Source organism: Nestor notabilis, unplaced genomic scaffold (assembly GCF_000696875.1).
Source record: "Nestor notabilis isolate BGI_N333 unplaced genomic scaffold, ASM69687v1 scaffold12810, whole genome shotgun sequence".
NCBI lineage: Eukaryota > Metazoa > Chordata > Aves > Psittaciformes > Psittacidae > Nestor > Nestor notabilis.
The window spans coordinates 34,537-60,398 of record NW_009911624.1 but is presented as its reverse complement, the minus strand read 5'-3'; the positions used below and the strand labels follow the sequence as shown (position 1 = coordinate 60,398).

Sequence of the window (25,862 nt, the reverse complement as noted above, 5' to 3'; positions counted from 1 at the left end):
CACCCTGGCCTTGAACACTACCAGAGAGGGACCCATCCACAACCTTTCTGGGCAACCTGTGCCAGGGCCTCACCACCCTCATAGTGAGGAATTTTTTCCTAATATCTAATCTAAATGTACTCGCTTTCAGCGATGTATGTGGTGCTCAGTGTCTACAGTGTCCTCATGGATGGGGGCGATCCGGACAGCACGAAGTGGCCACGCTGAGTGGCAGGACTCACTGGCTGCTGAGGGGCCCCAGGTAGCAGCTTTGCCATTGCCAGGATGGAGCTGGAGGAGTGGCTTTCTGGAGAGAGGGAACCATCCGAGGGGGGCTTTTTGCTTGGTTGCTGAAAGAGGAATAAAAATGGCTTTTTACATTCAAGAGCTGGTCCAACATTTTATTTGCAATGGTGCAAAAGCAGTGTGCTTTGAAATTGTGATAAGTAAAAAAGATGCTGTCACCCTCCCTGCTCCTCCAGGGACAGACATTAGGTAAGATGTTCCCATAGGATAATGGGGACTTTGAGTCCCTCTGCCTGAGTGCCAAGAGCCAGATACTTAAATCTAGGAGGAGTGATGGGCTGAATTGTTACTGGTCTAATCTAAGATGAAAAAAAGTACCAACACAGAATGAAATGCTGAAATCTTGAACTGCCTCAAGAAGCAATGTCCTAGTTAGTCTTGCTTTCATTTAATTAATTAAATAATCTCAGCTGAGCATTAACTCAGAATCACAGCACACTGGGTTGGAAGGGAGCTCAAGGATCATCTGGTGCAACCTTTCTTGGCAAAGCATGACCTAGACTAGATGGCCCAGCACCCTGTCCAGCCGAATCTTAAAAGTGTCCAGTGTTGGGGAATCCACCACTTCCCTGGGGAGATTATTCCAATGATTGATTGTTCTCATTGTGAAAAATTTTCCTCTTGTGTCCAGTCAGAATGTCCCCAGGAGTTCCAGGCACAGAAATACAGATACCAGAGCTGTCACATCTGTGCAACAAGACTTAGAAATGAATGCAAATAATCCCAAAGAACTCATCTTTCAGCAGCGAGTCTGACAGAACCTTTAATTTAAGACTGGAAAATTCACACAGAAGAGAGACTTTAGGGCTGCAAGAAAAATGTGATGTATAGTTTGTGTCCTACAGAAGGTGAAGATGATTATGCTGATCTAGCAATCAGCATTCATCCAGAGGTAGCCATAAAAACAGGAGCAGCATAGCACTGATGGAATCTCAGGTGGGTAAAGCTTAGGTGAAGAGCATCACTTCGCCATTGTGCCTCACTGAAAATCATAATCCCCATTGCATTTCTTTGTCATAAACACAAATGCATGAACTGCTTGCAAAACAGGAAAGGACAAAGACTGTCCAGAACACATGTTTTGCCAAAGCTTTTTAACTTTGATTAAAGGAAGATTACAATTAAATCAGAAACAAACTGTAAGAAAACCCTCAGTGACTTTGAAAGTCAGCAGGCATAAATACTGATATTTATTTTTATTGCCACAAAGTGGGTGGTCAACTCGCTAACCTGAGTTAGTGTGGAACATATGGGCCATTCCATCCTCACTAAAGGCATTTGTCTGTGGAGAATCTCATCCTAAAGACAAACTTCTCCCACTGGTAACTGCAGCCAGTGTCAGGCTGAAACAGCCTGGGAAGCGAGTGCAAGTACCTCAACAGCCTGACATTTCGGGACAAGGTATTACTTTCTTTGTCACCCAGAACTGGCAGCAAAACTGTTCAGCTGGTTCCAACATGAGGTTGAAGAAAGTTAAACTCACCAGGAGGGGGAGGCCTCTGTGGTGGCTGAAGTGGCCGAGGCCTGGTAGGAATGGACAGAGACCTGCTTGGAGGCTGGCGATGGCATTCCTCACCTGCCTCCAGCTCCCGCTTCAGATCAGCCAGGTCTGAGTCATCTAGGGAAATTTTAGGAAGAATCTGTATTAGATAGCTGCTGGGTGAGATGCACCAAATCCGGATGGTCAGGAGAGAGGGAATTATGAATGGCAAGCCTCAACCAGGTATCTCAGCAACATGCTCCTTTCATATTGTTTTGCTCTCGTCTTCCTGCTCTCAATCCGAGAAACATGTACCCTTTTGTCAAACACTTCTCTCTCTCTCTCCTTTCCCAGCATTTATTAACTGTTTGTGCCAACACAAAGACTGCCTGCACCTGATTTCAGTGTTACTAGTTACCTTGTTAGGTTCTGAGCTTTTCGCAGCCAGAATTGGTGGCAACCTGCTCTCATTCAAATTTTGTCATGGCAGCCACGAGGAGGCTAGTTAATCACAGCCAAACCCTTGCTCTTCCTTCCTGAACACAGAAATCCCCCTCTGAGGATTAGACAACTTTCCTTGCTCAGGAGAACTGTTTCATGCCAGTGAAAAATCTGAATGGCTCACAGATCATGTCTGTTTTGCACAGCATACCTGCCTCAGTGTGGTAGCCCCTGGCTGCACCTGACATGACTAGGTAATTTCGCGGCCTTTCCTCCTGTCTAAGCCTCTCTGACAGCTCAAGAGGCGAGAAGCAGGGATTGCTTTCTTCTCCTCCTCTGCTATATTGAGGGCTTTCAAGTCAGTTCTCTTACCCTGCCATGGCTACCCAGCCATGCAGCTCTCTTCTTTAGGACTCCAGAATTCACTGGGTTTAGTTTCGCCCCTGTGGTTTGGAGAGGATGGGGAAGGAGCTGTGTAGCAGCAGTCTCTCATACTTGAGGTGTTTTCACACAAGTTCTTGTTTTTCAGAAGGCTGCGCTCTGCAGGGAATATTAGCTACCTCAAAGCTCCCTACTCCCAACTCAGCAGCAGATGGCAGCCACAGAGACAGAGCCTATGATCTGCCCAATCTGCCCTCCCCCTTCTCTTTGCATTTTCTATACTTCTAAGCTGCAAATACACATTCATCGGTGAGATCCAAGGAGTCACGCAGGCACCTAAAAGCACAGTTTGAAATTCTGGCAGTAACACTGAACGAAGGACAGAAACCAGCCATCACCACTCTATCCCTTCCCCTAAAAGGCTGCTGGTTTTAGGCAATGGCTCCCAGTGACATCAGTTTTGTGAGGCTGTGCCCTTCTCTGACCTCAGAAGCATACATACACATCATTGGTTTCCATCTGTGTCTAACACCAGCTATACAATCATCATACCTTCGATTGGGAGTTACTCAGCCAGAATTGGAAGCTCACGGACACATCTAAAATGGCAGAGACTTTCAAGATGGATTGAACATAAAATATTTTGAGCTGTGTGAGATCATGACCTCACCTTGACCTCCTTCAAACTATACTTTATAATCTCCATTTACTTTGTGACATTTCTTGTGGAAAAGAGTTAGTGTGGGTGAAAAGAATCACTGCAATTCTCTGTAGCTTAATGAATCATCACGCCGTAGGCTAGAGGTGTTTGGAGGGCAAGTCATCCTGTAATACAAAGTGATTGGCTTCACAGTATTTAATAATGACAGATTACTTCTCTGCTCAGGGCTGGGGTTCTGAGTCTGGCCACACTACACTCAGCATGACTCAAGGCGGGCAAGAAAGCTGTACATCACTCTGATTGTTTGGAAAATCTGTCTGTGTAAACTTAGGAATTTCATTTAATCTTTTTGAACTCTACTTCTGACTCAACCGTTAAAGGTATTACAGTTTTCACTTGTATGTCAGAAGACAAAGCACTTCTGAGAGAGCACAGAATGACAGCTCCTGAATCACTTGCTGTGACAATGAAGTGTTCAGTGCATGACCCAGCCTGTTGATGCTTGATCACCAAAGCATGCCCTGATCACATCCCCGTGTAAGACCTTCACTGGCACAACTAGTTCTTGCTGCAGTTTTTATCAGTATTCTCTTCATAACTTTATCTTCTCTTTATTGAGTCAGTTCACATTAACATACAAACAGGCCAGGTGACCAGGAAAAAAGGTAACAAATTTATGAAGCACTAAAAGAATGAATATACCTGTTGTGTGAACCTCGAATTCTTCAAAAATAAATAAAATGGGAACAAAGGAGAAACTTTAGGCCTCCTTGAAGTATGTTGTTTGAACACAATCACCTCCTGTACTGCCCAGCGTACACCTGGCTGCACTGCTGCAGCTATTGCTCAAAGGACAGAGCCAAGCCCATCACTGAATCAACAGGATTCTTTTGATTTGATTTTGCTCTGTCCCTCACTAATAAGAAAATAACAGACATTTTTTGTGGTATACTCTGGTGCCAAACAACATGAGAGGGATAGAAAGACTTAATTTCTCCTGACTATAAAAGGAAACCAACATTTCTCAGCATTCTTGTCTTGCCCTGGTTACAGAGAAGGAGGATGTAAGCTTTATTATTTGTGTTACTGTTATGCCTGAGGACCTCAGTTACTGCCACTAACTCAAAGGGGAGGTTGAGCATGAACATGTACCTTATATTTGGAGGACCTACAATGAAAATCGAAATGAGCAGGGAAATACAGACAAAAGGAGAATAAACAACAAACCTTCAGATCTCACTTTAAGGAAAGTAGATACTTTACCTTTATACAGCTGTGGGTTGTGTCCAGATTTGTTTGAAAGAGATGTGGATGCAAACTGTCCAGAGCTTTCAGGCATATCTTCTGTTGTGTCCTCTACTAGGTGTTGACACAAAGCATCATCTAAATAATCATCTTCATCCTCCACTATATCACCTGAATTAAAATATTAAGTAAGAAAGAATTAGTGAGGAAATGCATTCTTTGTCTCTCTCTGTATTATTGCTCAATGCATTTAATACACAGGTTGAGCAAGCTTCTCGTGTAACCCATGTGTTTCATTACAGTTTATTTCTATATAGACAACTGTACCATACACTGGATTTGCTACCATACATTAGAACACTAAATTGACAGGATGATCTAAGAACCAGTTCTCTGTCCAGGCACAAGGCCAGGTCATGGCCTTAGTTACAATCCTCTTTCTAAGAAATGTGGTTTCATTACAGCTTAAGATGCCACTGACAGTCTGATACCACTGACACAGTACTTTCTCTGTGCAACCAAAATCAGCAAACCAATTTCCCACAATTTAGCTTAGAACCCTACTGCTCACCTTCCGAGTCATAGTCCAAACTTGAGAAGTCAAAATTTTCTTCCAGAAGAAAGGAGTTTGCTGTGGGAGACATGGGGGCAATGCTGTCCCGTTTTCGAGCAATTTCCTCCTGAAGGCCCTTTAGCCAGTCCTTAGTCTTGGGCCGGATCTTCACTGTTCTGCCTCGAACCTAATGCAAAGAAATAACTGTTTCCACTTTGCCAAGCATCTTCACAAAATGAGAACACCTGAAGAGAATAAGCAAGCGCTGCCAGTCTGTTGTACAACTGCTTCAGAAACTGATGCAACTAGCCTCGTTTCGGAAGCTAAATGAAAAGGAAGCGCTCTTCCTACCCCCCAACCAGGTTTTCAGACTGTAACAACATTCTTGAAAGAAAATGAGCTTCACAGCTCAAAAGCACTGCTGCTACATTTGGGAAATACTTGAGAAATTGATGAAACGCCCAATATCGTCAAAACATTACTGTGATAGTATTAATGGTGTGGGAGGGTTCCATTTTTGAGTCAGTAGCTTTAAAACACAGAGGAATTTGCTACCTGCTGCCATCTGTAAGGAGACTCTCTGCTCAGAAAATCCCAAATATGATGGTTGATGTATATGGAAAGTATATTATTAAACAGATTAAGACCACAACTGCTTATGTGTTGCTCCATGACATTTGGGGTGAGATGTATCCAAGCCAGCAGCTTTGAAACAAAATTAGTATGGAAAGTTCCTGAGTCAGGTTCCCAGCACCTTCGGACACTGCACACGGTACAATTGCATTTTGGCTTGTGCTATAAATTACATCAATGAAATGAGCCAAATTAAAAGATACAGCTCCAAATACGAAAGAAGAATGAGAGTTAAATCCATAACTTGAGTGTTAAGTTTACAGTGCAGTCCCACAGTTTTATCAGCATAAATGAGGGAGTTGATAAATTGTAGAGCATGTGTGTGGGAAGGAAGAGCAGGGGATGGGAAGGTAAATGCTTCCTGCTAATGCTGAGTTTGCCATGGAGGCCAATGAATCATGTTGTTCCTGCTTGGTAGAAGGAGTTTATTTGATACACTTAAGAGTAACAAAAAGTCTCCAAAGCACAATCGTGAGGATGCTTTGGCAACAGCATGAAGTCACATATTATCTCAGGAGAACTGCTTCAAGTGCCAGAACAATGGCCAAGTCCGTATATTCTGCACTGGTATCAAAGGCCAGATCCTAAGCACCTCTTAGGATCTCCAAGAAAAGTCACCTCCTGCCGTCCGAAACTGACATACTGCATTAAAAGCCCCAGCAGCTGTGAAAGCTAGGGACTTTGTGAGCACTAAGGTTATTTGAAATAATGCTACTTTATATAGATAGAAACTATCTCATTCTAAGCAACCACTTTTGAGAAATTTGTTATGAAATTACTATTACAAGTTTGAGAGAGTCTTACTTTGACACCATCTATATCCATAACACGAAGAGCCGACTTGCTGTCTGCAAATGTCACCAGCATTTGACCTCCACTGATCCTAGTAAAAAAAAGGTAGAGGAGAAAAAACAGTGCATTTTCCTTCACCATTAAATAAAAACCCTTAAAGGCAAGCACGATAGCTTCGTATAGCTATATATTTGGTTTTAGTTGTGTTTTCCTCACAAGTCTATTTTGGGGGGAGTAACACATGATCTATGAATCCCAGTTGAGCTCTTCCTCTCCCTCACCCTCCCTTGTGTGACCCCAGTACCCTGCCCTTGACTGGACTGCCGCCCCGTGAAGCAGCAGTACAAACATCTCAGCAGCTGTTGGCAGGTCTGACCAAGTCTGATATCTGCACTCCCTCTGTACTGACTTCCATGGCTCTCCATACACCTCACCTCAAAGGCCATGTGACGTTCCCAAAGACTGGTATACCATCAAGGTCAGAAGAAATTAAAACCAAAACTAAACCACCAAAGCATATTCTTCTCTTGCTCCTTTTCCTTCACAAGCAAGATGATGCTGCTGTTCCTCCAGGGCTGCTTTTGAACCCTTGATTTATATTTGGTACTTCATAAAACCATATAACAGGTCATCAGTTTTCTCCATTAATAAATGGGTCAAATATAATATAAACAAGTGTCTGGTCTTGTTTCCCAGGTCAACTGTCAGATCTTTTGCCTGTATTTCTCAAAACAGAAGGCTCACAGCCCTGTACGGGAGCTGTACATGCTGGAGCCCTGTACAGGATCAACCAGAATGAAATTAAACTGCTCTGCCAGAAGGTATCACATTGCACTCTCCCTCTCAAACTCAGTAGGTGATGGAACTTCAAGAAGCCATACTATTAACAAGCAACCAAAATGTCCCCCAAAAGAAAGGGAGCCAGCTAGGAAATCTTAGTGAGTGTGACAGTGCTGGAAGAGAGCAGCATTTCCTTGGAGGAAGTGAGGCAGGGGCCCTGCCAACAGAGGCAATGCATAGAAATGAGGCCTGCATCTAAAGGTGATGATTCACATCAAAGCCTCTGCTTTATGGTGCCATACCGAATAAAGTTCTCCTCCACTCAGCTGAGAGAGTGGAGAATTTTCTTTAACAGGTCGATGAGAGGTAAAAGGTATTCAAAACACTTGTATTCAATTTCTAACGAGGAATTCAACACGCAGGAAAGGAATTCAGCATACTGCTTTCTAATATGAAGTTAATTCTGTCAGGACAAAAGGGGCATTTCTAGTCTGTTTTTGAATAGCTGACATGCCATTTCAGATCCCCAACTTACCTGACCAGAACAATAGTGCCATAATTCTCAAACATTTGCATAAGCTCTGTACGCAAGTCCTCAGGAAATTCGTTCTTCTCTTCAGGTGTTGGTGATAGCAGATTTACCACTACTGTGGCATCCAGTGGTCCCTGGAAAGATGACACTTCCTGGAAAACACTCTCACGGGCAGCTTGATTAACTTCCTGAACTTCCACTTCTACAATAGCTAACACTGGCCTACATGAAACAAAGGAGAAATGCTGATTTAAAATTAAGATCAACATCACCCAACAGGAAATGCTTATATAAAACTAAAATCAATGTCAAGCTGCAGGACAGGTAAGCACTTAGCTGTGTGAAGGACAAGCAGTGTATTGTTTAAACTCTATACAACTACGACCATTAACTCCACGATGTTACATCTCGTTGCAAATATTTCATTAAGCCTGCTATGCCTTAGATGGAAGTGATCATTATGTATGACCTACACTGAAAGAGAAGTGGAACAAATTACTTAAGGTCTTACTGCAAAGAAGTGCTGTGGTTGGCAATACAACTCAGAAGTTCAGAGTCTGGTGGATTGTTTCATTTTTCCTGCAGCGGAAGATCATGCCTTGAGCACTGTTAAATATATTTACCAGCCCTGAATTAGCTGAATGTAACAGTAAGGAATGTAAAGGAATTCAAATAACCATTGTGTGCACCAGTTCTGGCAAACCTGCAGTCTAAAAATACTAGGATATTTCACTCGTTACCAAAGAGCTGTGTTCCAAAACATCTATAGATCAGGAAGGCAATATATTATTTTCTATTAGACAAGGCCACACAAAGATGTCTTCTTCCAAAAACATAAGGACAAGGTACTCTAAGTGTATAGTTTGTTTATGTAGCAAACATATGTCAATCCATCACATTATAAGCAGCCAACACTTCAAACTTGCTTCTTCAGCCATTTCTTACAAATCACCTCTCTGTGTGTTAGATCTAAATAAAACTGAGTAAGCTTTCTCAAAGAGTAAAGCTTGTCTCATCTCAGTGGATGCAAGCCACATTCTCAGATTTCCACCTGCACATACAGAGACAGAGCAGTAAGCGGAATAGCTGCTCTTCAAACTATGCCAAAATCGCTGCCTCCTACTTGCCACAGAGTAGAAATAAGCAATACCAGAATATGTGAAAGCAACAACAGCCGAGCTCAAAAGGACTAGTAAAAAAAGGGCGGGGGACGGAAGCTATAGAAATAGTTAAGTATTTCTACAAGCACTGTGAATCATAATGCATTTCCATATGTCACAAGCCCGTTTTCCAGCATAAATGCTGGGAAAGCAAACCTGCTGACTGTAATTAAAAAGCAGTTTCTGCAGTCAAGTTTGCTGAAATAGAAAACCAATGTACACCAGTCATGTTTCACAGATTGCATCCTCGGGGTCCTTTATAATGAGTGCAGCAGTTCCACTGTGCTTTGTGGAAGACAGCAATGTCAAAGCCTTGACACAGAGAAATTGATTGCAAGAGGCACGTTCTTCCATTGCTGGAGGAATAGAGAACAGCTCTTGCATGCAGAAGCACTGTGAGAAGCACAGAGCCAGTTACTGTGGGTCACTGAGCACTACTATGAGGAAAAATGTTGTAGCACTTCCATAGGGCATGCAAGGAGTGAGACATAGATTATTCCAAATGCAAGGGAGCTTTCAGGGTATATTTATTATAGAATTTGTTTGAGGGAAGTGAAGCAGTGAACAAGTTTAACAAAGAAAGGCCATTCATATCCCTAAAGAGAAGTTAATGATATGGACCAACCAGAGGCACCGGTCTTTATTTTTCCCTTCTTTTCCCATCTCCATTTCTAGGGGAAGCCCAGAAGCGCAACACTTCCCTACCCTGATATGGCCACACCTAGCCCTGTGCACATGGCTTACACCTCTCCACTACAGGCCACACTGTCCCAACCTCCTCCTCTCCCATGGCATGCTGAGTGGAAGCCCATCAGAGCAGCATGTTTTGCTACTGGAGCTTTCAAAAACCAAGCAACAGAAAGCCATCAGCTTTCTATACCTTTCGCTACAACTTATTCAACCCTTGCCCACATCACAGTGCAGCAGAAATCAATACAAGACCATAGATACTTGCCCCCTGGTATAAAACCTACCATGAGGGAAAAAAAACCTCTCCAAATGGATACTGAACACAGAACAAGAGTGTAATTCCTGTTACAATCAGACTCAGTCCCTCACTCTGAAGGTGTAATTCAGTATGACACATTCTACCTTGTGCCCTTCCTTTCATTATTTGCTTAGGACTTTACCTGTGGTCAGATGCTTGCAGCTCCGCTCTCCCATAGTACATCAAGGCTCCGGGCGTCCAGGTGTGCCTGACTTTAGTTTCAGCATTCAGATCACTGTCTAGAAGATTGCTCTCTCCAGCTATGCAGCACAAAACATGATTTAAAACTCACTCAAAGCTAGCTGTACTAACAGTTAAGAGCTATTCTATTAGGATGCACTTTACAGACCCTAGTAGTAGGAGGTGGGGTATTTCTGTTCTTGTATCTTAAAATATTTACCAGTTAGGGTCTAGGGAAAAAAAAATAAAGAAAGGACAGGGAGTGCAACAGACACCTGTAAAATGGTTAACCTGAATGTCACCCCATCGATTGCCTGTACAATCTGAGTTGACATAGTCATACTAGGATTTTGCCTCCTGCCCCATTATTGAGCATAGAAACAGACACTATACCTGCAAAACACATTGCAAATCTGAATAACACACAGGGATTGGAGAAATAATACAGAAGAGATGGGAGGAAGCAAGCCCATGTAAATCCAACCTCTGAATACTTCTTTTGCAACGCATGAAGATGACAAAGTGCTCCAGACATTATGCTAGAGCGTTATATTGCTGTGAGTAACAGGAAGGTTCTTGGTCACTGTTTAGGCTAATGGACTACTACATCTTTTTTCTCTGTAGTTGAAAATGACAAACTCTCCAATTCCCCTAGTTTTGCTTTGTATCTTTTACCCTCAGTGTACTCATGGTATGACCTGGATTCCAAGCAGTAGTTCCCAGGCACGTCAAAAAGCAAATCTGCAGGCACAAACCAAACTACTTCCCCAGCACACACAAAGAAATACTTTTTATTTTGTTAGTGTAACTTCTGAAAACAAGTGAAAATAGCCCTTCTGTTGTGCTGGCCACTCATGATCAGAAAGTACTTTACAAGCACTAATTAATGAAATGTGGATTAATGATTTTGTTGAAAAACAACATAATAATTTCTAGATTGCTGGAGCTGGACTGTTTTCAGCTCCTGAGTGAAGTCCCAGCACCTTTTCAATCTGCAGCATGAACCCTTTGTTCATATGAAGAAATGGCTCTTTCTATTCCTGCAAGTTATTCCAGTGAAGCTGAAAGAACATCTGCTAGAGTAAAGCTACTGCAATTTCACAAAGCCTACGGGACCCATCTAAAGGCAGCTGACAGCCCAGAACTCACTAACTCCCTTCCTCACCATTCACTAGATTAAATTCCCTTATGTCCAGAACTCACTAACTCCCTTCCTCACCATTCACTACATTAGATTCCCTTATGTGGATTCTGGATGAAATCTAAAACAACTTTCAGATAAAGGAGGAGGAAAGATCTTACGCACCTGTTTTTTCAAAGGGCAGTTTCTTTCTCCACCAAAGCACTCTGTCAGTCCAAGCCGGGGTTCTGCACTTGTCACTTGTATCATAAGCCTCTGAGCCAACATCGTATTTATATGTTGGTCCAAAATTAATAGTCCCTTCATGGAAGTCTTTAAAAATCTATGAAAACAGATACCATCTCTTTGATCAAATCAGATGAGGTAGGTGCCATTGTGATGTCTCCACTTCCTTGCAAACAAATATTCTGATTTTTAAACAAATTACTACATTCATGTACTGCAAACAAGGGCCTGAAAACACAACTTTTTTACTCTCTCAAGGAACTAGACCAAACCAAAATGCAGGTATTCAAGAAAATGAGACACACTGCCTTACTTTTCCACTGGATTTTTGCTGTTGTAGTTGATCAAACTCCAAAAGCGTCTTCCAATCTTGACGTTTGAGAAAATAAAACACTTCCTCGTATGTTAGATCAATGCGATAGTTAAAATCACCACACCAGAAGACATAGTCATGTGAGAACATGCTCTGCCCCTAGTTTGGAGGTACAGAATTCTGTTAATGTTAAATTGCATTAATGAAACCACATTTTAAATGCATTGAAATGTAGAACCCAGTCTCTCTGAATACTAAATACTGGACCTACTTGTCATATTCTATTTGTTAAAATCCATCTTGCGCTAAAATGGAACGGTTCCTTCACTGTCTTTTGCATCCTGCTGAGCTGAATTTTGTAAACAAGAGTGTCAGGCTCTGACCCCTGTTTCCTGAAGGTATGCCTAAGCCAGGACTCCTGCTTTATATATTCACAATTTGGCTATCATGAATATTAAATATATATGCTTGTTTCCCTAACACATTTCACCCACATATATTTACATATTCTAAATATAACATAAAATGTGCTTCTGCTACCAAGGCATATTCAATAACATAGGCTCTGAGTAAGAACAAGCTCCAAATTTGATCTTATGTGCACGTCATAGTTTGGCAAGTGTATTGAAATAAAACGTCAATGAAAATTCACTCCAGTTATAAATTATACATCCCATCCTCTAACCAGTCTTTTGGGGTTTTCTTCCTTCTTCCAGTTAAGCTATAAACCTCTAACAGCCAGAGATTCTTAAAGGAATCGTTCCAGAGCTGTGGCTGTCACAGCACTAGAGGGCACTCTTTCTATGCATTATAAACACAAGGTACTTTCAGCTATCGAAAATGTAAAGGACATAAAAGAGCTAATGATGTATTAGAAGAAAAAAAACTACCATGAGCACAACTTTATGGCCATTTGGAACAGATATTCTATGCAGGACGTCCAGACTGTCAGTGTTAGTTCTTACATAAAACAACTGATTGATACGCTGCACGTGCCAAGCCTCTAAACCTTGCAAACAACAGGAAGTTAAAATTTTATGCTTTGCAACCTAAATGCCATCGTTTGCTGACAAACCAGAATACACAAGCTGGTCCATTCCCTCCTTGGTTTAGGACCTCTCCAGGGATGTCTGAGAAATAAAGCATTGTGGAAATTAAAGCAACCAGCGTTGAGGGAATCAAAGGAGCACTGCTACTAAATCCCATGAGTTATCTACTGGCCTGAGGAGACAAGTGTGAAATAAAACACTAGGATGATTGATTTGACACAATTTAGGGAAGAAGTTATTCATACACATACAATAGTGCAGCTAAAGCAGCTAAGCCTACTTGCCACACACTGAGGAAAGCCAAACAGCTTTCCTTGGCAGTGACACATTCATGAGGACAAAGTGAAGAGAACAGAAAGTACCATGTCAGTGACCAAGAACTGACATATCATACCCAAGCAGGAGCAGCTAAAGCCTTATGTACTGAGTGGCATGGATGGTGTTTTAGATACTGTTACTAGTGCCAGCAAGAGCTATCAATATCATGCTCTCTAGCCAGACACCTAGATCTTATCCATGAGGCCTTACAGATTTGTCAGTTAAGTTGCACCTTTGTGAAAGATCAACTTCAAAACTGCTCAAACACAGGGACTTTTCAAGCACTGCAGCAACTGTATTTTTTGAAAGGGGTAGTACTTTTGTAAAGTGAGTGCTATGTTGGGTGGTATCTGGTCTCTTGTGAAATATTTTACCATTTTCCTAAAAGCCCATTCTCCACTGCACTGAGATGACTTCTTTGATGACCTATCATCAAAGACAGACTGATACCAGCTTTCATAATGTAAAGATCCAGCCTTTATCTCAAATTTTTTTAGCATACATGCATATACACTTACCATTGGGAAGCTGAGTTTCTGTGTGATTTCTTTATAATCTTCATTCCTTTCTTTCACCTGAGTCTGCCCAGCAGTTAAGTGACTGCATATAAAGCAGAAACTAGTACTATAGAACTGAAAACGAATGCTTACTGCCCCTTTATTTCCAGCTTTTCCTCCCATTCCTGTCTTCACGGTGTCTATTGCTACATCCCTATATTAAAAAAAAAAAAGAAGAAAGATAAGAGAGTAAAGGGCTGCAGGGACAAACATTCAATCAGGTTTGACTGCAACATAAAGGAAAAGCCAGTTTACAATGCCATGTCTTCTCCCCTCCAGAAAGCTTGTTGTCTTAGGCTCATCATTTAGATTCTTTATGATGTTCACATACTTGTTTTTCAAATTAAGTGTAATACAATAGCATAGAAATAAAACTATTTGAACGTATTTCCCTCCTCTTTTTGTCCCTTCCAAACAGATGAGCAAGACATTATTTCTGAAATATTGGGAATTTCTACAGAATACATTTTTCAAGTTTACCTCTACTATGATCTTTAAAATAGTGACAATAACTAAATTTACTATTATATTTCCTTTTATTTTTGAACATATGGCAATCTGTTTTTCAGGCAGTTAACAATTTCATTAGTGTTACTACATGTTAAAACCCGACTTCGCAGTTGGTGCCAGATTTTTCAGTCAATTAAAGAGCAACAGATCATAACCCATAATTTGTTAAATCAGATGCAATAAAATCAGTGATCATTGGATACACTATTTATACCTAACTCCTAAAATGAGTTCTGTCCTGATGACAAATTGCTTAGGGTCTTTATGTTTTTAATTACATAGTATTTCAATGTCATGATTAGCACACACTTCACTACAGAAAGATGACTTGGCAAAGCAGACCACCTGCTCGCAGGATACTTTCTCCTAGATAGCTAGCTACTCTACTCTGAGAATAAAGCATGCCCGTCTGATCAGATAAGTAAATGATGAGACCACTGTTGTAACCAACCCCAGCACCATGCATGCCCCTCCCAGTGAGAAAATATTGCTTTCTAGACATAAGTCAAGCAGAGTTGGTCTAGAATATTACTTGGTAAGTAACAGGCAGGTGGAAAACCACTAAGTCTTATTTAAGTTGTTGCCAGACATTCATGATCTGAATGATGTTAAGATCTTATACCTCTCTTACCTCCCCCTCTTGATTTTCTTCTCTTCCCAGCTTTCTATCTCTTTTTCTCCCTCTTTATTTTTCTCTCTTTTCCTGACTGCAGAAAACCACCAGAATACACCCTCAGGTAGGCAAAAGAGGACCAGCAATGTTTTCTATGAAAAGATGGGATTTAAGCACTCCAAGAGAACCACGTGTTCAGTCTTTTCATTCTAAGGAATTCTCCCTTCCTGCTGCTTGCCTACCCAGCTGCTGACTGACATTTATCTGATTTGCATTCATGGCAACGGTTATGTTGAGATAACCCACCATATATTCAACTGCTTGTATTTTATCAGTCCTTTCATTGCTGTATAAGCTTCAGCTATTCTCTCATTTTATTCCTCTATTCTTTAACTTCTGTCCTAATCTCTTCAATCTCTGTAAGCACAGAAGCCTTTTTTTGCACTGCTGATAATTTTCGTTTTCCTTTTCTGGGCATGGGAAAAACTACACAAGCGTACGGGCTTGGTTTGATTACAGCCACATAACACATAGCAGCACATCAGCTTGAAATGATGAAACCTGATCACTAACATCAAACCCTTCCCTCTTCCTCTTGGGTTTGAAAAGGCTACATCCAGTTTGACAGCTGCAACAGAGCCATTGTGCTGTTTTGCTTCTGATTTCCATTTAAACTATGCACTTTCTGGATTACTCAAATTTCTTCTAAGCCAGGTGAAAAGTCAAAAACTGGCAGACACTTCTCCCCTGGACTGCTTCATGCCAGCAGAAACATGTAATTTTTTTAAATCACGTTGAAGAAAGATTACTGGGAAGGCAGCAATGCAAGACCACCAGGGTTACCTGGATTGCATTACTCTGCTTAGCCTACAGCATTTGCCATTGAACAAGCTCTGCACTGATCTTCTCAGTAGATAAGAGATCAGAGGGAAGAAAGAGGCAGCTTTTAGTATTTTGATCACAAAATGCAGTGGCCTATCAGTGCCCTAATATGGGGTAGAGGGCACTGATTGGACCACTCTAGACTTCAAGGTCAGACAGATGCCCAAAGGTAGTTTTGGCTAATTACTCATTTCCCACCCATTTATGATCACCCTGCACAATTCTTGCCCACCATATTTTAATGCAGATATCCCCTGTGGCTTGGTAATCTTCTAGGGGCAAGAGGAGTTTGGTCAGTCTCCAGGGAAATCAGTACTAGTAAGCTGAGGACACACAGCTCCAAACCCTTCTGACTAGGCACGTGGTTCTGGTTCTTGTAACGTCTGGGAGAGACAAACATTTAATGGGCCCTAATAACTCTTGATTCTATAGAATGTCACAGGGCAAAATAGCTCTCTTTCCCCCACTTCCCCTTCCATGTTTTCCACCATTCTTTTCAGGTCTGGAACTAGTTCTGTAAAACATGTCCTTCAGGCAGAGACACTTGCCTTCATCTGGAACTCCTGGACTTACTAGCTCAGGTCATTCCCTTTCTAGAAAGACAGGACCTAAACAAGGTGCTACACCCTGGCTGCCCGCTTCAAGCATGCCCGGCTTCTCAGCTGAACTGGAGGAAGATATGGGGGCTGCCTGGCCTTTGTGCTACCCAGGAGGATGGACTCCAGACTACAGCTGCCTGGAAACATGTCTGTCTCCCACACTGAGCAGACCAGAAACAAAGTTTGCACAATTCCCACCAAGCTGAAAAATCACTCCCACCCTTTGCTGGCCACGGTCCAACAACAGATGTTACTGAAAACACAGGTTGGGTGGGGTGGTTGCGGTTTTCCTGCTTTGTTTTTTACCTGATGAAGGGGACATGATATGGTCGTACAAAGATGAAAAGACAAACACCAACAAGCTGGGCTGATGTCAGCTGAATGTAGCGATGAGTCCTGGAAATTGCTTTTTGAAGCTGCTCTCCCCACATTTTTCTATTTGTTGTACTGGAACAAACATAAAATCATTTAATGGAATCAAAAGAAACCACATACAGTCAATAAAATGAGCAGATTAACTGTGCCTTAGGTTTACAGACATCCATTAGGCTGTGGAACTGGAAGTGCTGTAGGATGGATGCATGGCAGAGACAGATAATACCTCCTTGTGAGCCAGTCCAGAGTTAGCAGGGTCAGTGAGCCCAGGCACAGCACACAAATACGGTTATCCTACTTTTGGACATTGTGTCCTACTTTTTGTCTACTGTGCTTAGAAAGATCCATGCTCATGGATCTCACATGATATTTGATATCCCTATTCACTGTGGATAATTGGAAGCTGATTGTAGTAATCACAGCCATAAAAACAAAAATACATGTCAATCTCATGACTTGTAAGATTTCTTGTGCTCACAGAGAAAAAGATCTTCCCTGACTAGGAGATTACTGGCTGTAACTTGCCATTCCCAAAACAGACAACTGGTCAGCCTGATGGATCCACACTGGAAACTTCTTCAGATTCCACCCTGGATCCAGATTCAAAAGGACCAGTATACACAACAGCCTGCTGTGCATGCTGACATGCCAAGCTCAGGCTTTGTCTTTAACTCCTTCTCTAGCCATAATTTTCATAAATACAATTAGCCACAGAAACATTTCAATCACTTTAGAATTCCCACATGAATGCCAATTATGTCTGTAGTCACTGGGCACACTTTTCCAACATCAGACAGGGATTTAAGAACAAGCATTAAATCAATGTCAACCATGAGAATTCTTCCCTGCCAATGTTAAGACTTAAGAGACTTAGAAAACACAGTATATTCTACTGTACAGAAGTTCACAGAAAAACAGCACTTAAACACCATCCAAGTGCCATTTGTTAATGGCAAAGGTATTTCCAGCTATGATTACAAGCAACAGAGTTGGAAGGAGGTATTCTGTACATCTGACCATAAAAAAGAACAACTGTGGAGGCTTTTGTTTGGCTGGTTCCTCTGGGGGAGAGGGTTCTCTTTTTAGGTTGTGATGGGTTGGTTTTTTTTTTGTTGTTGTTTTGAGTTGTGGTTTGAGGGGGGATTTATTTTGTTGGTCGTTTGGGGTTTTTTGTGTTTGTTTTTTGGTTGGTTCTTTTGTCTTTTGTGGGTTTTTTTCTCTTTTTTGTCGTCGTTTTGTTTTTACCTACCTGGCATTCACAATATTCCCTGCACTTAATTCAACCATCTCTTCAAACCCCACTGCAAATATGTCAGGAGGAAAGTTATCATCTGTTGGCAAGAAGGAAAAGTCATACAAGGGTTACTACTTTGTTGTTTCTTCTAACAACTTGTATTCTGATTTCTGTTAGAGATCATTCCTGTAGTTCTATCTTGTGTAACCCCTGCCAAGCTATACATATTCATAGCGCTTTTAATCTAATCTCACAAAACAACCCCTGCAGTTCCTCTGAATTTTTTTCCTGCTTTTCTCTCACCAGTTGGTCTCCATCTCTCTTGCAGAAAGCAAGAACTTACTGTCCACAACACCAGTACATCACTTCCATGTCAATGCCTTTAGTAAATTTATCTACCAGCTTAAGAAAGACTTTGAAGATTCTTCTTATCTTCTTTTTTTCTGAGATCTTCTTAGATCACCCACACTTAAGGTTGGGTTAGATCACTCTAGAGCACAGTGACCCTTCCTTCCCTGGCCCAGGCCCGTGGATATTACCCTGGTAAAACACCAAAGACCAAATGCTCTCATGTTGTGCAGTGTACCTGTTGACCCATCAGGTCTGCCCATTGCCTAAAGGGATTTTTTTTTTTTTTTTTAAACTGTCATGTGGCCAAGGTAACAGCAACTTAATTCAACATGAAGACCTAAACAGTAGACAACCGTAAGAGCCTAAATCAGATCTGCCTCAGAAAACAAGAACAGAAAGAGAAGTAAAATATGCAGCAACTCTCTGTAGGCACATGGGTGAAACTAGCACATGACAGCTAGCCTCATTTACTGGCTTAACATGACAAGCACTGTCACATATGTATTTCTCATTAATAATTTTGGACATTTGTCTTTGAACACTTACCCATTCGTGTAGGCACTGCACTGACAGTTCCATGAACACAGATGTTTGCATGGTCATACCCTAGCTCTGTTCACATTAGTCAGCTCTCTTCCAGAAGCTGCTTAGACCTATCATGTTATGACTGCCCGTACCATGAGCTGAACCTCCAGTTCTCTCAGGGGAAGGCCTGGCAAGGCTAGCACATGACAAGCTCTCAAGAGATTTTAGTATCACGAACACAGCCATGTGCTAACTCATCTCAGCTGTTCCTGAAACAGACTGGACCAATCACCCACCTAAGCACTAGGGGTTCAATCGAGACAACTTGCAAGTAGCCAAGGATTTGAGGAATGAATTCCTGAGCCTCAAGGTTAGGCACAGGACTACTCCTGTGATGCCTGCAGGAAGCTAAATGTTCCACTGTAACAACAAAAGCACAGGTTTTGCCATAGTTCTGTAACCATTCAATTTTTAAATGACAGAACATTCACTTTTCATTTTCCTTAATAAAATCTGTAGATCAGTTGCAATATCTGACCTTGGTCTGTAAGTAAGAAATTCAGCAGCCAATTTAAGCAAGCCAAAAGCACAAGAGCTTTCTATACTGAAAGATAAATGAAATTGCCTCCAAAAAAAAAAAACAAAACCCTTTTGTCTGAAGGCTTTGACAATAATATTTCCAGACAATCTCCGAGTTCAGATTGTACAGATATGTTTAGCTCCAGGTAAAGACCAAGGAGACATTCTGAGGCCATATAAGCATGTAGCTCCCACTTACAGTGAAGAACACAGAACAAACTATGGAAGAAGAAATGAAATACAGGATGCAAATAGACACCCCATGACAGCATGAAAGAGACCTCTGACTTCTGAAGGTGCAAAACAGTCACATAGTATAGACTCAGGAGTTGCTCTGACTGTCAGAAACCCTTCACACATGATTCTACTGCTGCAGGAAGGCAGCACAAGTCTACAACCCTAAGAACTGACAGAAAATGCCCTCCAAGATGCACTGCCTTTGAAAAGAACAGCTGGTCAAATCTTATGTCCCAACTCACTGTCTCCAGAGATGCCAGCAATATTGCTTACACATTTTGACTCTGAAGTCTTACCCTGAAATTCAGAAACTCCAGAGAGCTTGGGAGAATCCAGCAGCCAGTCTGTCAGCTCACTGGTACCAAGGACGTTGCTTCGAAACTGCTTCCCCCCATTCACGTTCCAGGTCCCTGTGGCAACACGAACACGCTTGAAGCTTGTGAATTCAAACTGACGCTCTGACATGGCCTTCAAAATACTTGGAGTTACTGATGGAAGAGAAGAAAGAGAAAAAGGATGTGTAAAAGAATGTGCTGTAAAAGGACAGAAAGCATACAGACAGCAACAACACAGCCAGTGTGAAATAATAACATTAACCTAGCAGCAACGACACAAAAGCTAAGGAATAACTCCAATGGCAATGGCATTAACTACAAGATAACTGGAGTTGACATCAGTAGTTTCTCTTCAGAGACCAGGCACCCTTCGATAGCCTCTGAAGGGCTGGTCTCTCACTTTCAGCATACATTTTCCTGCACTTCTTAAAGTAATAAGCAAACAAATTATTTTTTCTCCTTTAACCTTTTCAGTCTAGCCTACAGTGATGTTGTGGTTTAACCCCAGCTGGCAACTAAGCACCACACAGTCACTTGCTCTCTGCCCTCCCCTACAGCAGGATGGGAGAAAGAGGTGGAAAAGTAAGAAAACTTGTGGGTCAAGATAAAGACAGTTTAATGGGACAGAAAGGAAGAAAATAATTATTAAGATGATAATAGTAATAATAGTAGTAATAATAATAATGATAAATTAGAATATACAAAAGAAGTGATGCACAATGCAGTTGCTCGCCACTTGCCAACTGATGCCCAGCCAGCTCCCAAGCAGCAGCCCCTGGCGGGCTTTCCCCCCCAGTTTATACACCGAGCATGATGTCATACAGTATGGAATATCCTTTGGTCAGCTGTCCTGGCTGTGTCCCCTCCCAACTTCCTGTGCCTCTCCAGCCTTCTTGCTGGCAGGGCAGTATAAGAAGCTGAAAAGTTCTTGACTTAGTATCAACACTACTTAGCAACAACTAAAAACATTAGTGTGTTATCAACATTACTCTCATACTAAATCCAAAACACAACACTATACCAGCTACTAGGAAGAAAAATAACTCTATCCCAGCCAAAATTAGGACAAGCAATCAAGCATGTCACAAGTTACGAATTAAACTGAAGCCCTAAAAAGTTTAGAGTGTGAAGGGAAAGGCAGAGACCAGAGTCTTACATGAGTCCAAATCTAGCACTGTTGTGGCTCTCTAGCCTGGTCAGAACTCCTCACAGGAAACTGCTATAATTCACTTATTTTTGGTGAGTACAGAAAATGAGCAGTGTGCCTCTTTTGAGCAACTGACGTAACCTGAATCTTTAACTACTTGATTTGCACTGGCAGTCAGGCATAGAGAAACTATCTGTATTTTCCTTGTGGTCTGCACCAGGAAAGAGCCCCAGGATTGAAGTGGTGCTGAACAGTTCAAGTCTATCCTACTAACATCTGGTAGTTCTCTAGAGCAAATTGACCACCTGATACTGCTTGTGAGTGCAATTATCCTATATTTTGCATACAAGTATTTTCTCAGAGAGAGCTAAGGCAGTTTATCCTAAATGGGTGCAAACCACTGTGTATGTTGTGGACTATCAGGGCTCTGGAGTAAAGCAGGGGATGAACCAACATAACAAGGTAATTGTGCTTTTAAAGATCCAAATGCTAAAAGCATGTGCAAACCACAAGCCAAAAGTAAGGAGATAAAAAGTCTGAGCTCAAGAGACTTCCACAAGACAAAATCAGACAGGACCAGGCTGGGAATACAGCCCTAGTCTTTCCCTCTGGTCCAACTCCTCTAAGCTGTCAGAGGAGATCACCATCAAAGAGCAGACATACTCAGAAGACCAAAACAAAATATGAGAAGTAAGCACAGTGGAATTAAACCACACAAAGCTGTGCTATGGTCACTTGAAAGCACTGCTTTAAACAATAGATTTGTGCAAAAGTAGCTTGCTTATTGATTTTTTCAAAAGAGTGCAACTGATTATATCTGACAACTACAAACAGACACAAAAGAAAAGCAAAGGATTTACAACAGCCTCACCCAGCAGTGCAGTGTGGTCCATGAGCATCTTGCCTTTGTCTGCATATTCCTCACTGAAGAAGTCACCCATGAGCAGCAACTTGATGGCTTCCTGCTTTGCTGCATCTGAGAAATTTGACTGAATGGTGCGAGACACAGAGCGGGCACCATCCTTGAGCTTCCCAACCTGCATTGGACAGGAATCATCAGTGCAAGTGACACTGAAGAGTAAATCAGACATTCTTCTTTACTTGTGAATAAACAGTTTTGCTGTTTTTCTTTACCTTGTTCTTCCCCTCAAGGGCACGACTGCCTGTTGATACTCTGCTCAGATTCTGACCATTAAGAGTCCACATTGCTTTGTAGGATTCCACAAAGCGCTCAATTACAGATTTAGAGTTCAACCCAAGGCTCTCTAATTGAGCAAGCAGGATCTGGATTAGGTGCAGAAGGAGAAAAAACAACAGCAACATTGTTCTTAGATGTGTTTTTGCTTTTTATCCTCAGTTTAAGTATTCCAGCCGGTACCATTCTTTATCATATGGCTGGCAAAACAGACTTGTATAAATAAGGCTCATGCCCTCTTTCTTGTCTTTGCCATGGAACAGATAATGTATGCAGTACAGGATTCCACAAAAGGCCCTCTGACAAACTCACCTCCAGTGCAATGAAGGACTGTACGCTATTAGTACGATTCAGGCAGTCCAAACAATTCATTCGAAAAGTACCTGTCTGCAGACTTCAGTAACCAAACACAAGAGGAGGGAGGAAAAAAAGGTATATTTTAAAATAACATCTAATCGTGAGTTGATTGAACAAGATCACCAAATGTTCAGCCTGAATATTCCCACCCACATTTTGATGATGCATAATATATTCCATTAAATTGTCTAATTATTAGACTACATCTGCAACACTTTATTAGCAAATCCATGCACTGGAAATTTTGCAGATTCCAAATGATGGAGATGCAGTTAGGCAAATAATCTATTCAGCACCAGGACTACACTTTGTCTCAAAATTATATTTCAAGATGGTCATTTACACTCATGGTCCAAACACAGCAAGAAACCAACCAGGTGGTGCCTGGCTATGCTGGGACAGAGGGGCAGGGACACTCACCGTGGACTTACATTCTCGCCCTTTGTGAAGATTCCAAAGTCTTCCCAATGCAACTTCAGCTGAGGCCTCAGCAAATTTTCCAGTTTCTCAGTCTTCCCACCTTTTGCAAACTTGTAGTCAAAGTTTATCATGGGAGTGTCTGCCGCATGGGAAGAGGCCCATAGCAGTTTCTGTTTAGATAGAGAATGGAGGAAACCAAATTCTGCTCAAGCCACACTGTAGGGATTGATACCAGTGTGCTTTTATCACTACTGAGCTTACTCTTTATCATGTTTTTAATATTCAAAAGTTCACAGGGAATTTTGAAAGGCCAGACATGAAAAAAACAACTGAAGTTCCCTATTTGTTTTCTTTCCATAACTAATCTTGATTGTTAGATCCCAATTTTTCAGCAGGGGACCTCAAACTGTAACTGCAAAGTATGTATCAGAATTGCTGCTGTCTGTGCTGTGTGGCTAGTGGCAGCCCTGCAGCACTGGGCTGCTATCTCTGTGTACAAGAGCATACAGCTCTGGGCAAGCTCAAGACCAGGACCCTGATGGGAAGGGTGTCCAGAGCTGCTTAAGGTAAAAAAGCATAACAGTGCATGGGTGTATTTTTTCAACCATTCCTAAAGTGCCAACATATGGGAAAATGTGGCCCTAAACTTAGGTAGAGGTTGCCTGGGGAGGAAGTAAGGAAAAAGATGATGTCCCAGGAAACATACTATAAAATGTTTGTGGTAAACCACAAAAGTGAAAGAAGAAGCACAAATAACCTCATTATTTCATCTCCAATTTCAATGACCTCACACACATTTCCGTAATCACCACGAATTTCATTAAGTTATCTGTAATAGATACAATAATACATCCTGCTCTCCACAACAAAGCCAGCGAAAACTGTTACATTAACTCTAACTATGCATGTCTTTGTCTAGTCCCTTTTCTCCTGTACATTCTCATCCCAAGAGATGGATTTAGATTATGACACAAACTGAGCAAAACAATTCTGATATTACATTAAAAGTGTGCAGTTACAGCAGTTACACCAGTATAATTACATCAAGTAAGCCATTACGCTTCACTGCAGAAACAAATTTAAAGGTGTCGCATGTTTTTTGGAGGGAGATGTACAAAATCTATTTCATTACACTGTTACGAAAGCCAAAACACTTGGTACCCGCTTCTCTGCTGTTGACACCTTAACTTGCCTTTACAGCTGCTGGCAGTAATAATGCACTTGAGGAGGACATTTACCCACTGCCTCGGTGTAGATCATTGTCAGAGTATTCCTAACTCTACACTACAGAACTGCTTTTACTGTAAATATAATTACATCTGTTATTGAGAATGATTATGAGAGGAACAGCATTACTGGGAACAGTATTGATTTTTAGCCTGGCAACAGCCGATGCTAAGTTGGTCATTTACAATTTTTCATTTGTTCCTGTTGTATAAACAAGTGGTAGTGGTGACATTCTGATCAAGGGAACCAGCAGCAGTAATTACAAGAATATTTTGAACCAACTCTGATAAGAATTACTAAGATTGTGGCAAGAGCTGGGAGAAAAGGGAGGAATACAAGCAAAGGAAGATGGAGAAACAGAGAAATAAACCAATGATAGAAGAATAGCTTTCATTCCAAATCATTCAACTATAAATTACTTTATTTTTAATTCAAGCTCTTTAAAATCAAAATAAAAATTAACTATATATTCTTTCCAGACATCCATTTATGAAAATACAAATGGAAGACCAAGAGGTGCTTGTTTTGAATGCGTACAAAATTCCAGTTTCCTGTGCTGTCAGCCTAAATTTTTTCAGCTCACAGAGTGCTTTCATAATTTTCTTGTTTTTAAAACAGGGATAAAGTTTAACAATTCAAACAAACCAGGTCTTTAGTTAAACTAAATTAACAAATGCAATGTCTGTATTCTAGAGATGCCCTGTTTCTGACTGAACTTCCGGTTTTGTGGTACTGGGCATGAACATGGTCTTAAACATCGTGAGAGTTTGATAAAATATCAGTATTAAATTCACAAGAAAAGTCAGATTTGTACAATCATAAGTTATTTGAGCATTTCAGAAGTGATTCTCTCGTACCCTTAAACTTTAGTGTTTTAGCAAAATAAACCATAAAAACTCTTTTAAAGATAGGGAACACAGGACATTATAGAGACTTAGCTGTGTCATGCAGAAATTCAGGAAGAAGCTAGACACCAGAAACAGAAGCTAGGACCAGACTTCACTTCTGTACCTTCCTCACTGCCTTGCAAGCCTTTGTCATAAGCACTCTCTCTGGGCATATGCTGTACAGAAGGAGACTTTCACTTTGTTACTTTCCACTTGGAAAGCTGAGCGTCTTCCCCAGCTCTTTTGGAGGAGGAGGAAATGGTCACACAGAAAACTGCAAAACCCTTCAGCTACTTCTTGTCTCAAGTATGTTATTCCAACAGAGAGGGAGACAAATCCCTCTAACTACAATGTTCATTTTGCTTAGTTTCACACAGTAAGCATTTGATCTCAGACTGTTATCATTCTTTACCAATGATAAATATGTAACACTTACTACAGGTGTGTACTTAAACCATTCTTCATATTATTCTTAGGCAGATATACTCCAAAGTATCAGATTTCTAAAGCAACAGGCATTTCAGAGGCAGACTTCCATCAACCTCCAGCCAGATTCAGACACTTATTGCACTGCTGCAAACCCCACTCTGTGCCAGTCTGTGGTTTCACGTTAGTTTTAAAAATCTGGCCATAACAACATTGCACTAGAATTCAGTGCAGCTTTAATTCTACAAT

General features: G+C 41.3%; 1 protein-coding gene across 1 annotated transcript in view; it reads right to left on the bottom strand.

Annotated features, from left to right (window-relative positions):
- Positions 1-25,862, bottom strand: part of SYNJ2 (synaptojanin 2) — a 58,626-nt gene that overhangs the window by 4,995 nt on the left and 27,769 nt on the right. The window contains exons 7-24 of the mRNA XM_010015692.1: positions 23,074-23,243; positions 22,609-22,690; positions 22,236-22,385; positions 21,973-22,138; positions 19,916-20,107; positions 17,943-18,024; positions 16,625-16,765; positions 13,676-13,868; positions 11,791-11,949; positions 11,418-11,574; positions 10,074-10,191; positions 7,787-8,005; positions 6,484-6,562; positions 5,065-5,233; positions 4,512-4,664; positions 1,765-1,903; positions 1,706-1,723; positions 222-321 (exon numbers count right to left, since the gene is read on the bottom strand). Coding sequence (XP_010013994.1) covers positions 222-321; positions 1,706-1,723; positions 1,765-1,903; positions 4,512-4,664; positions 5,065-5,233; positions 6,484-6,562; positions 7,787-8,005; positions 10,074-10,191; positions 11,418-11,574; positions 11,791-11,949; positions 13,676-13,868; positions 16,625-16,765; positions 17,943-18,024; positions 19,916-20,107; positions 21,973-22,138; positions 22,236-22,385; positions 22,609-22,690; positions 23,074-23,243 — 2,487 coding nt within the window. The remainder of the gene's footprint in view (positions 1-221; positions 322-1,705; positions 1,724-1,764; positions 1,904-4,511; positions 4,665-5,064; positions 5,234-6,483; positions 6,563-7,786; positions 8,006-10,073; positions 10,192-11,417; positions 11,575-11,790; positions 11,950-13,675; positions 13,869-16,624; positions 16,766-17,942; positions 18,025-19,915; positions 20,108-21,972; positions 22,139-22,235; positions 22,386-22,608; positions 22,691-23,073; positions 23,244-25,862) is intronic.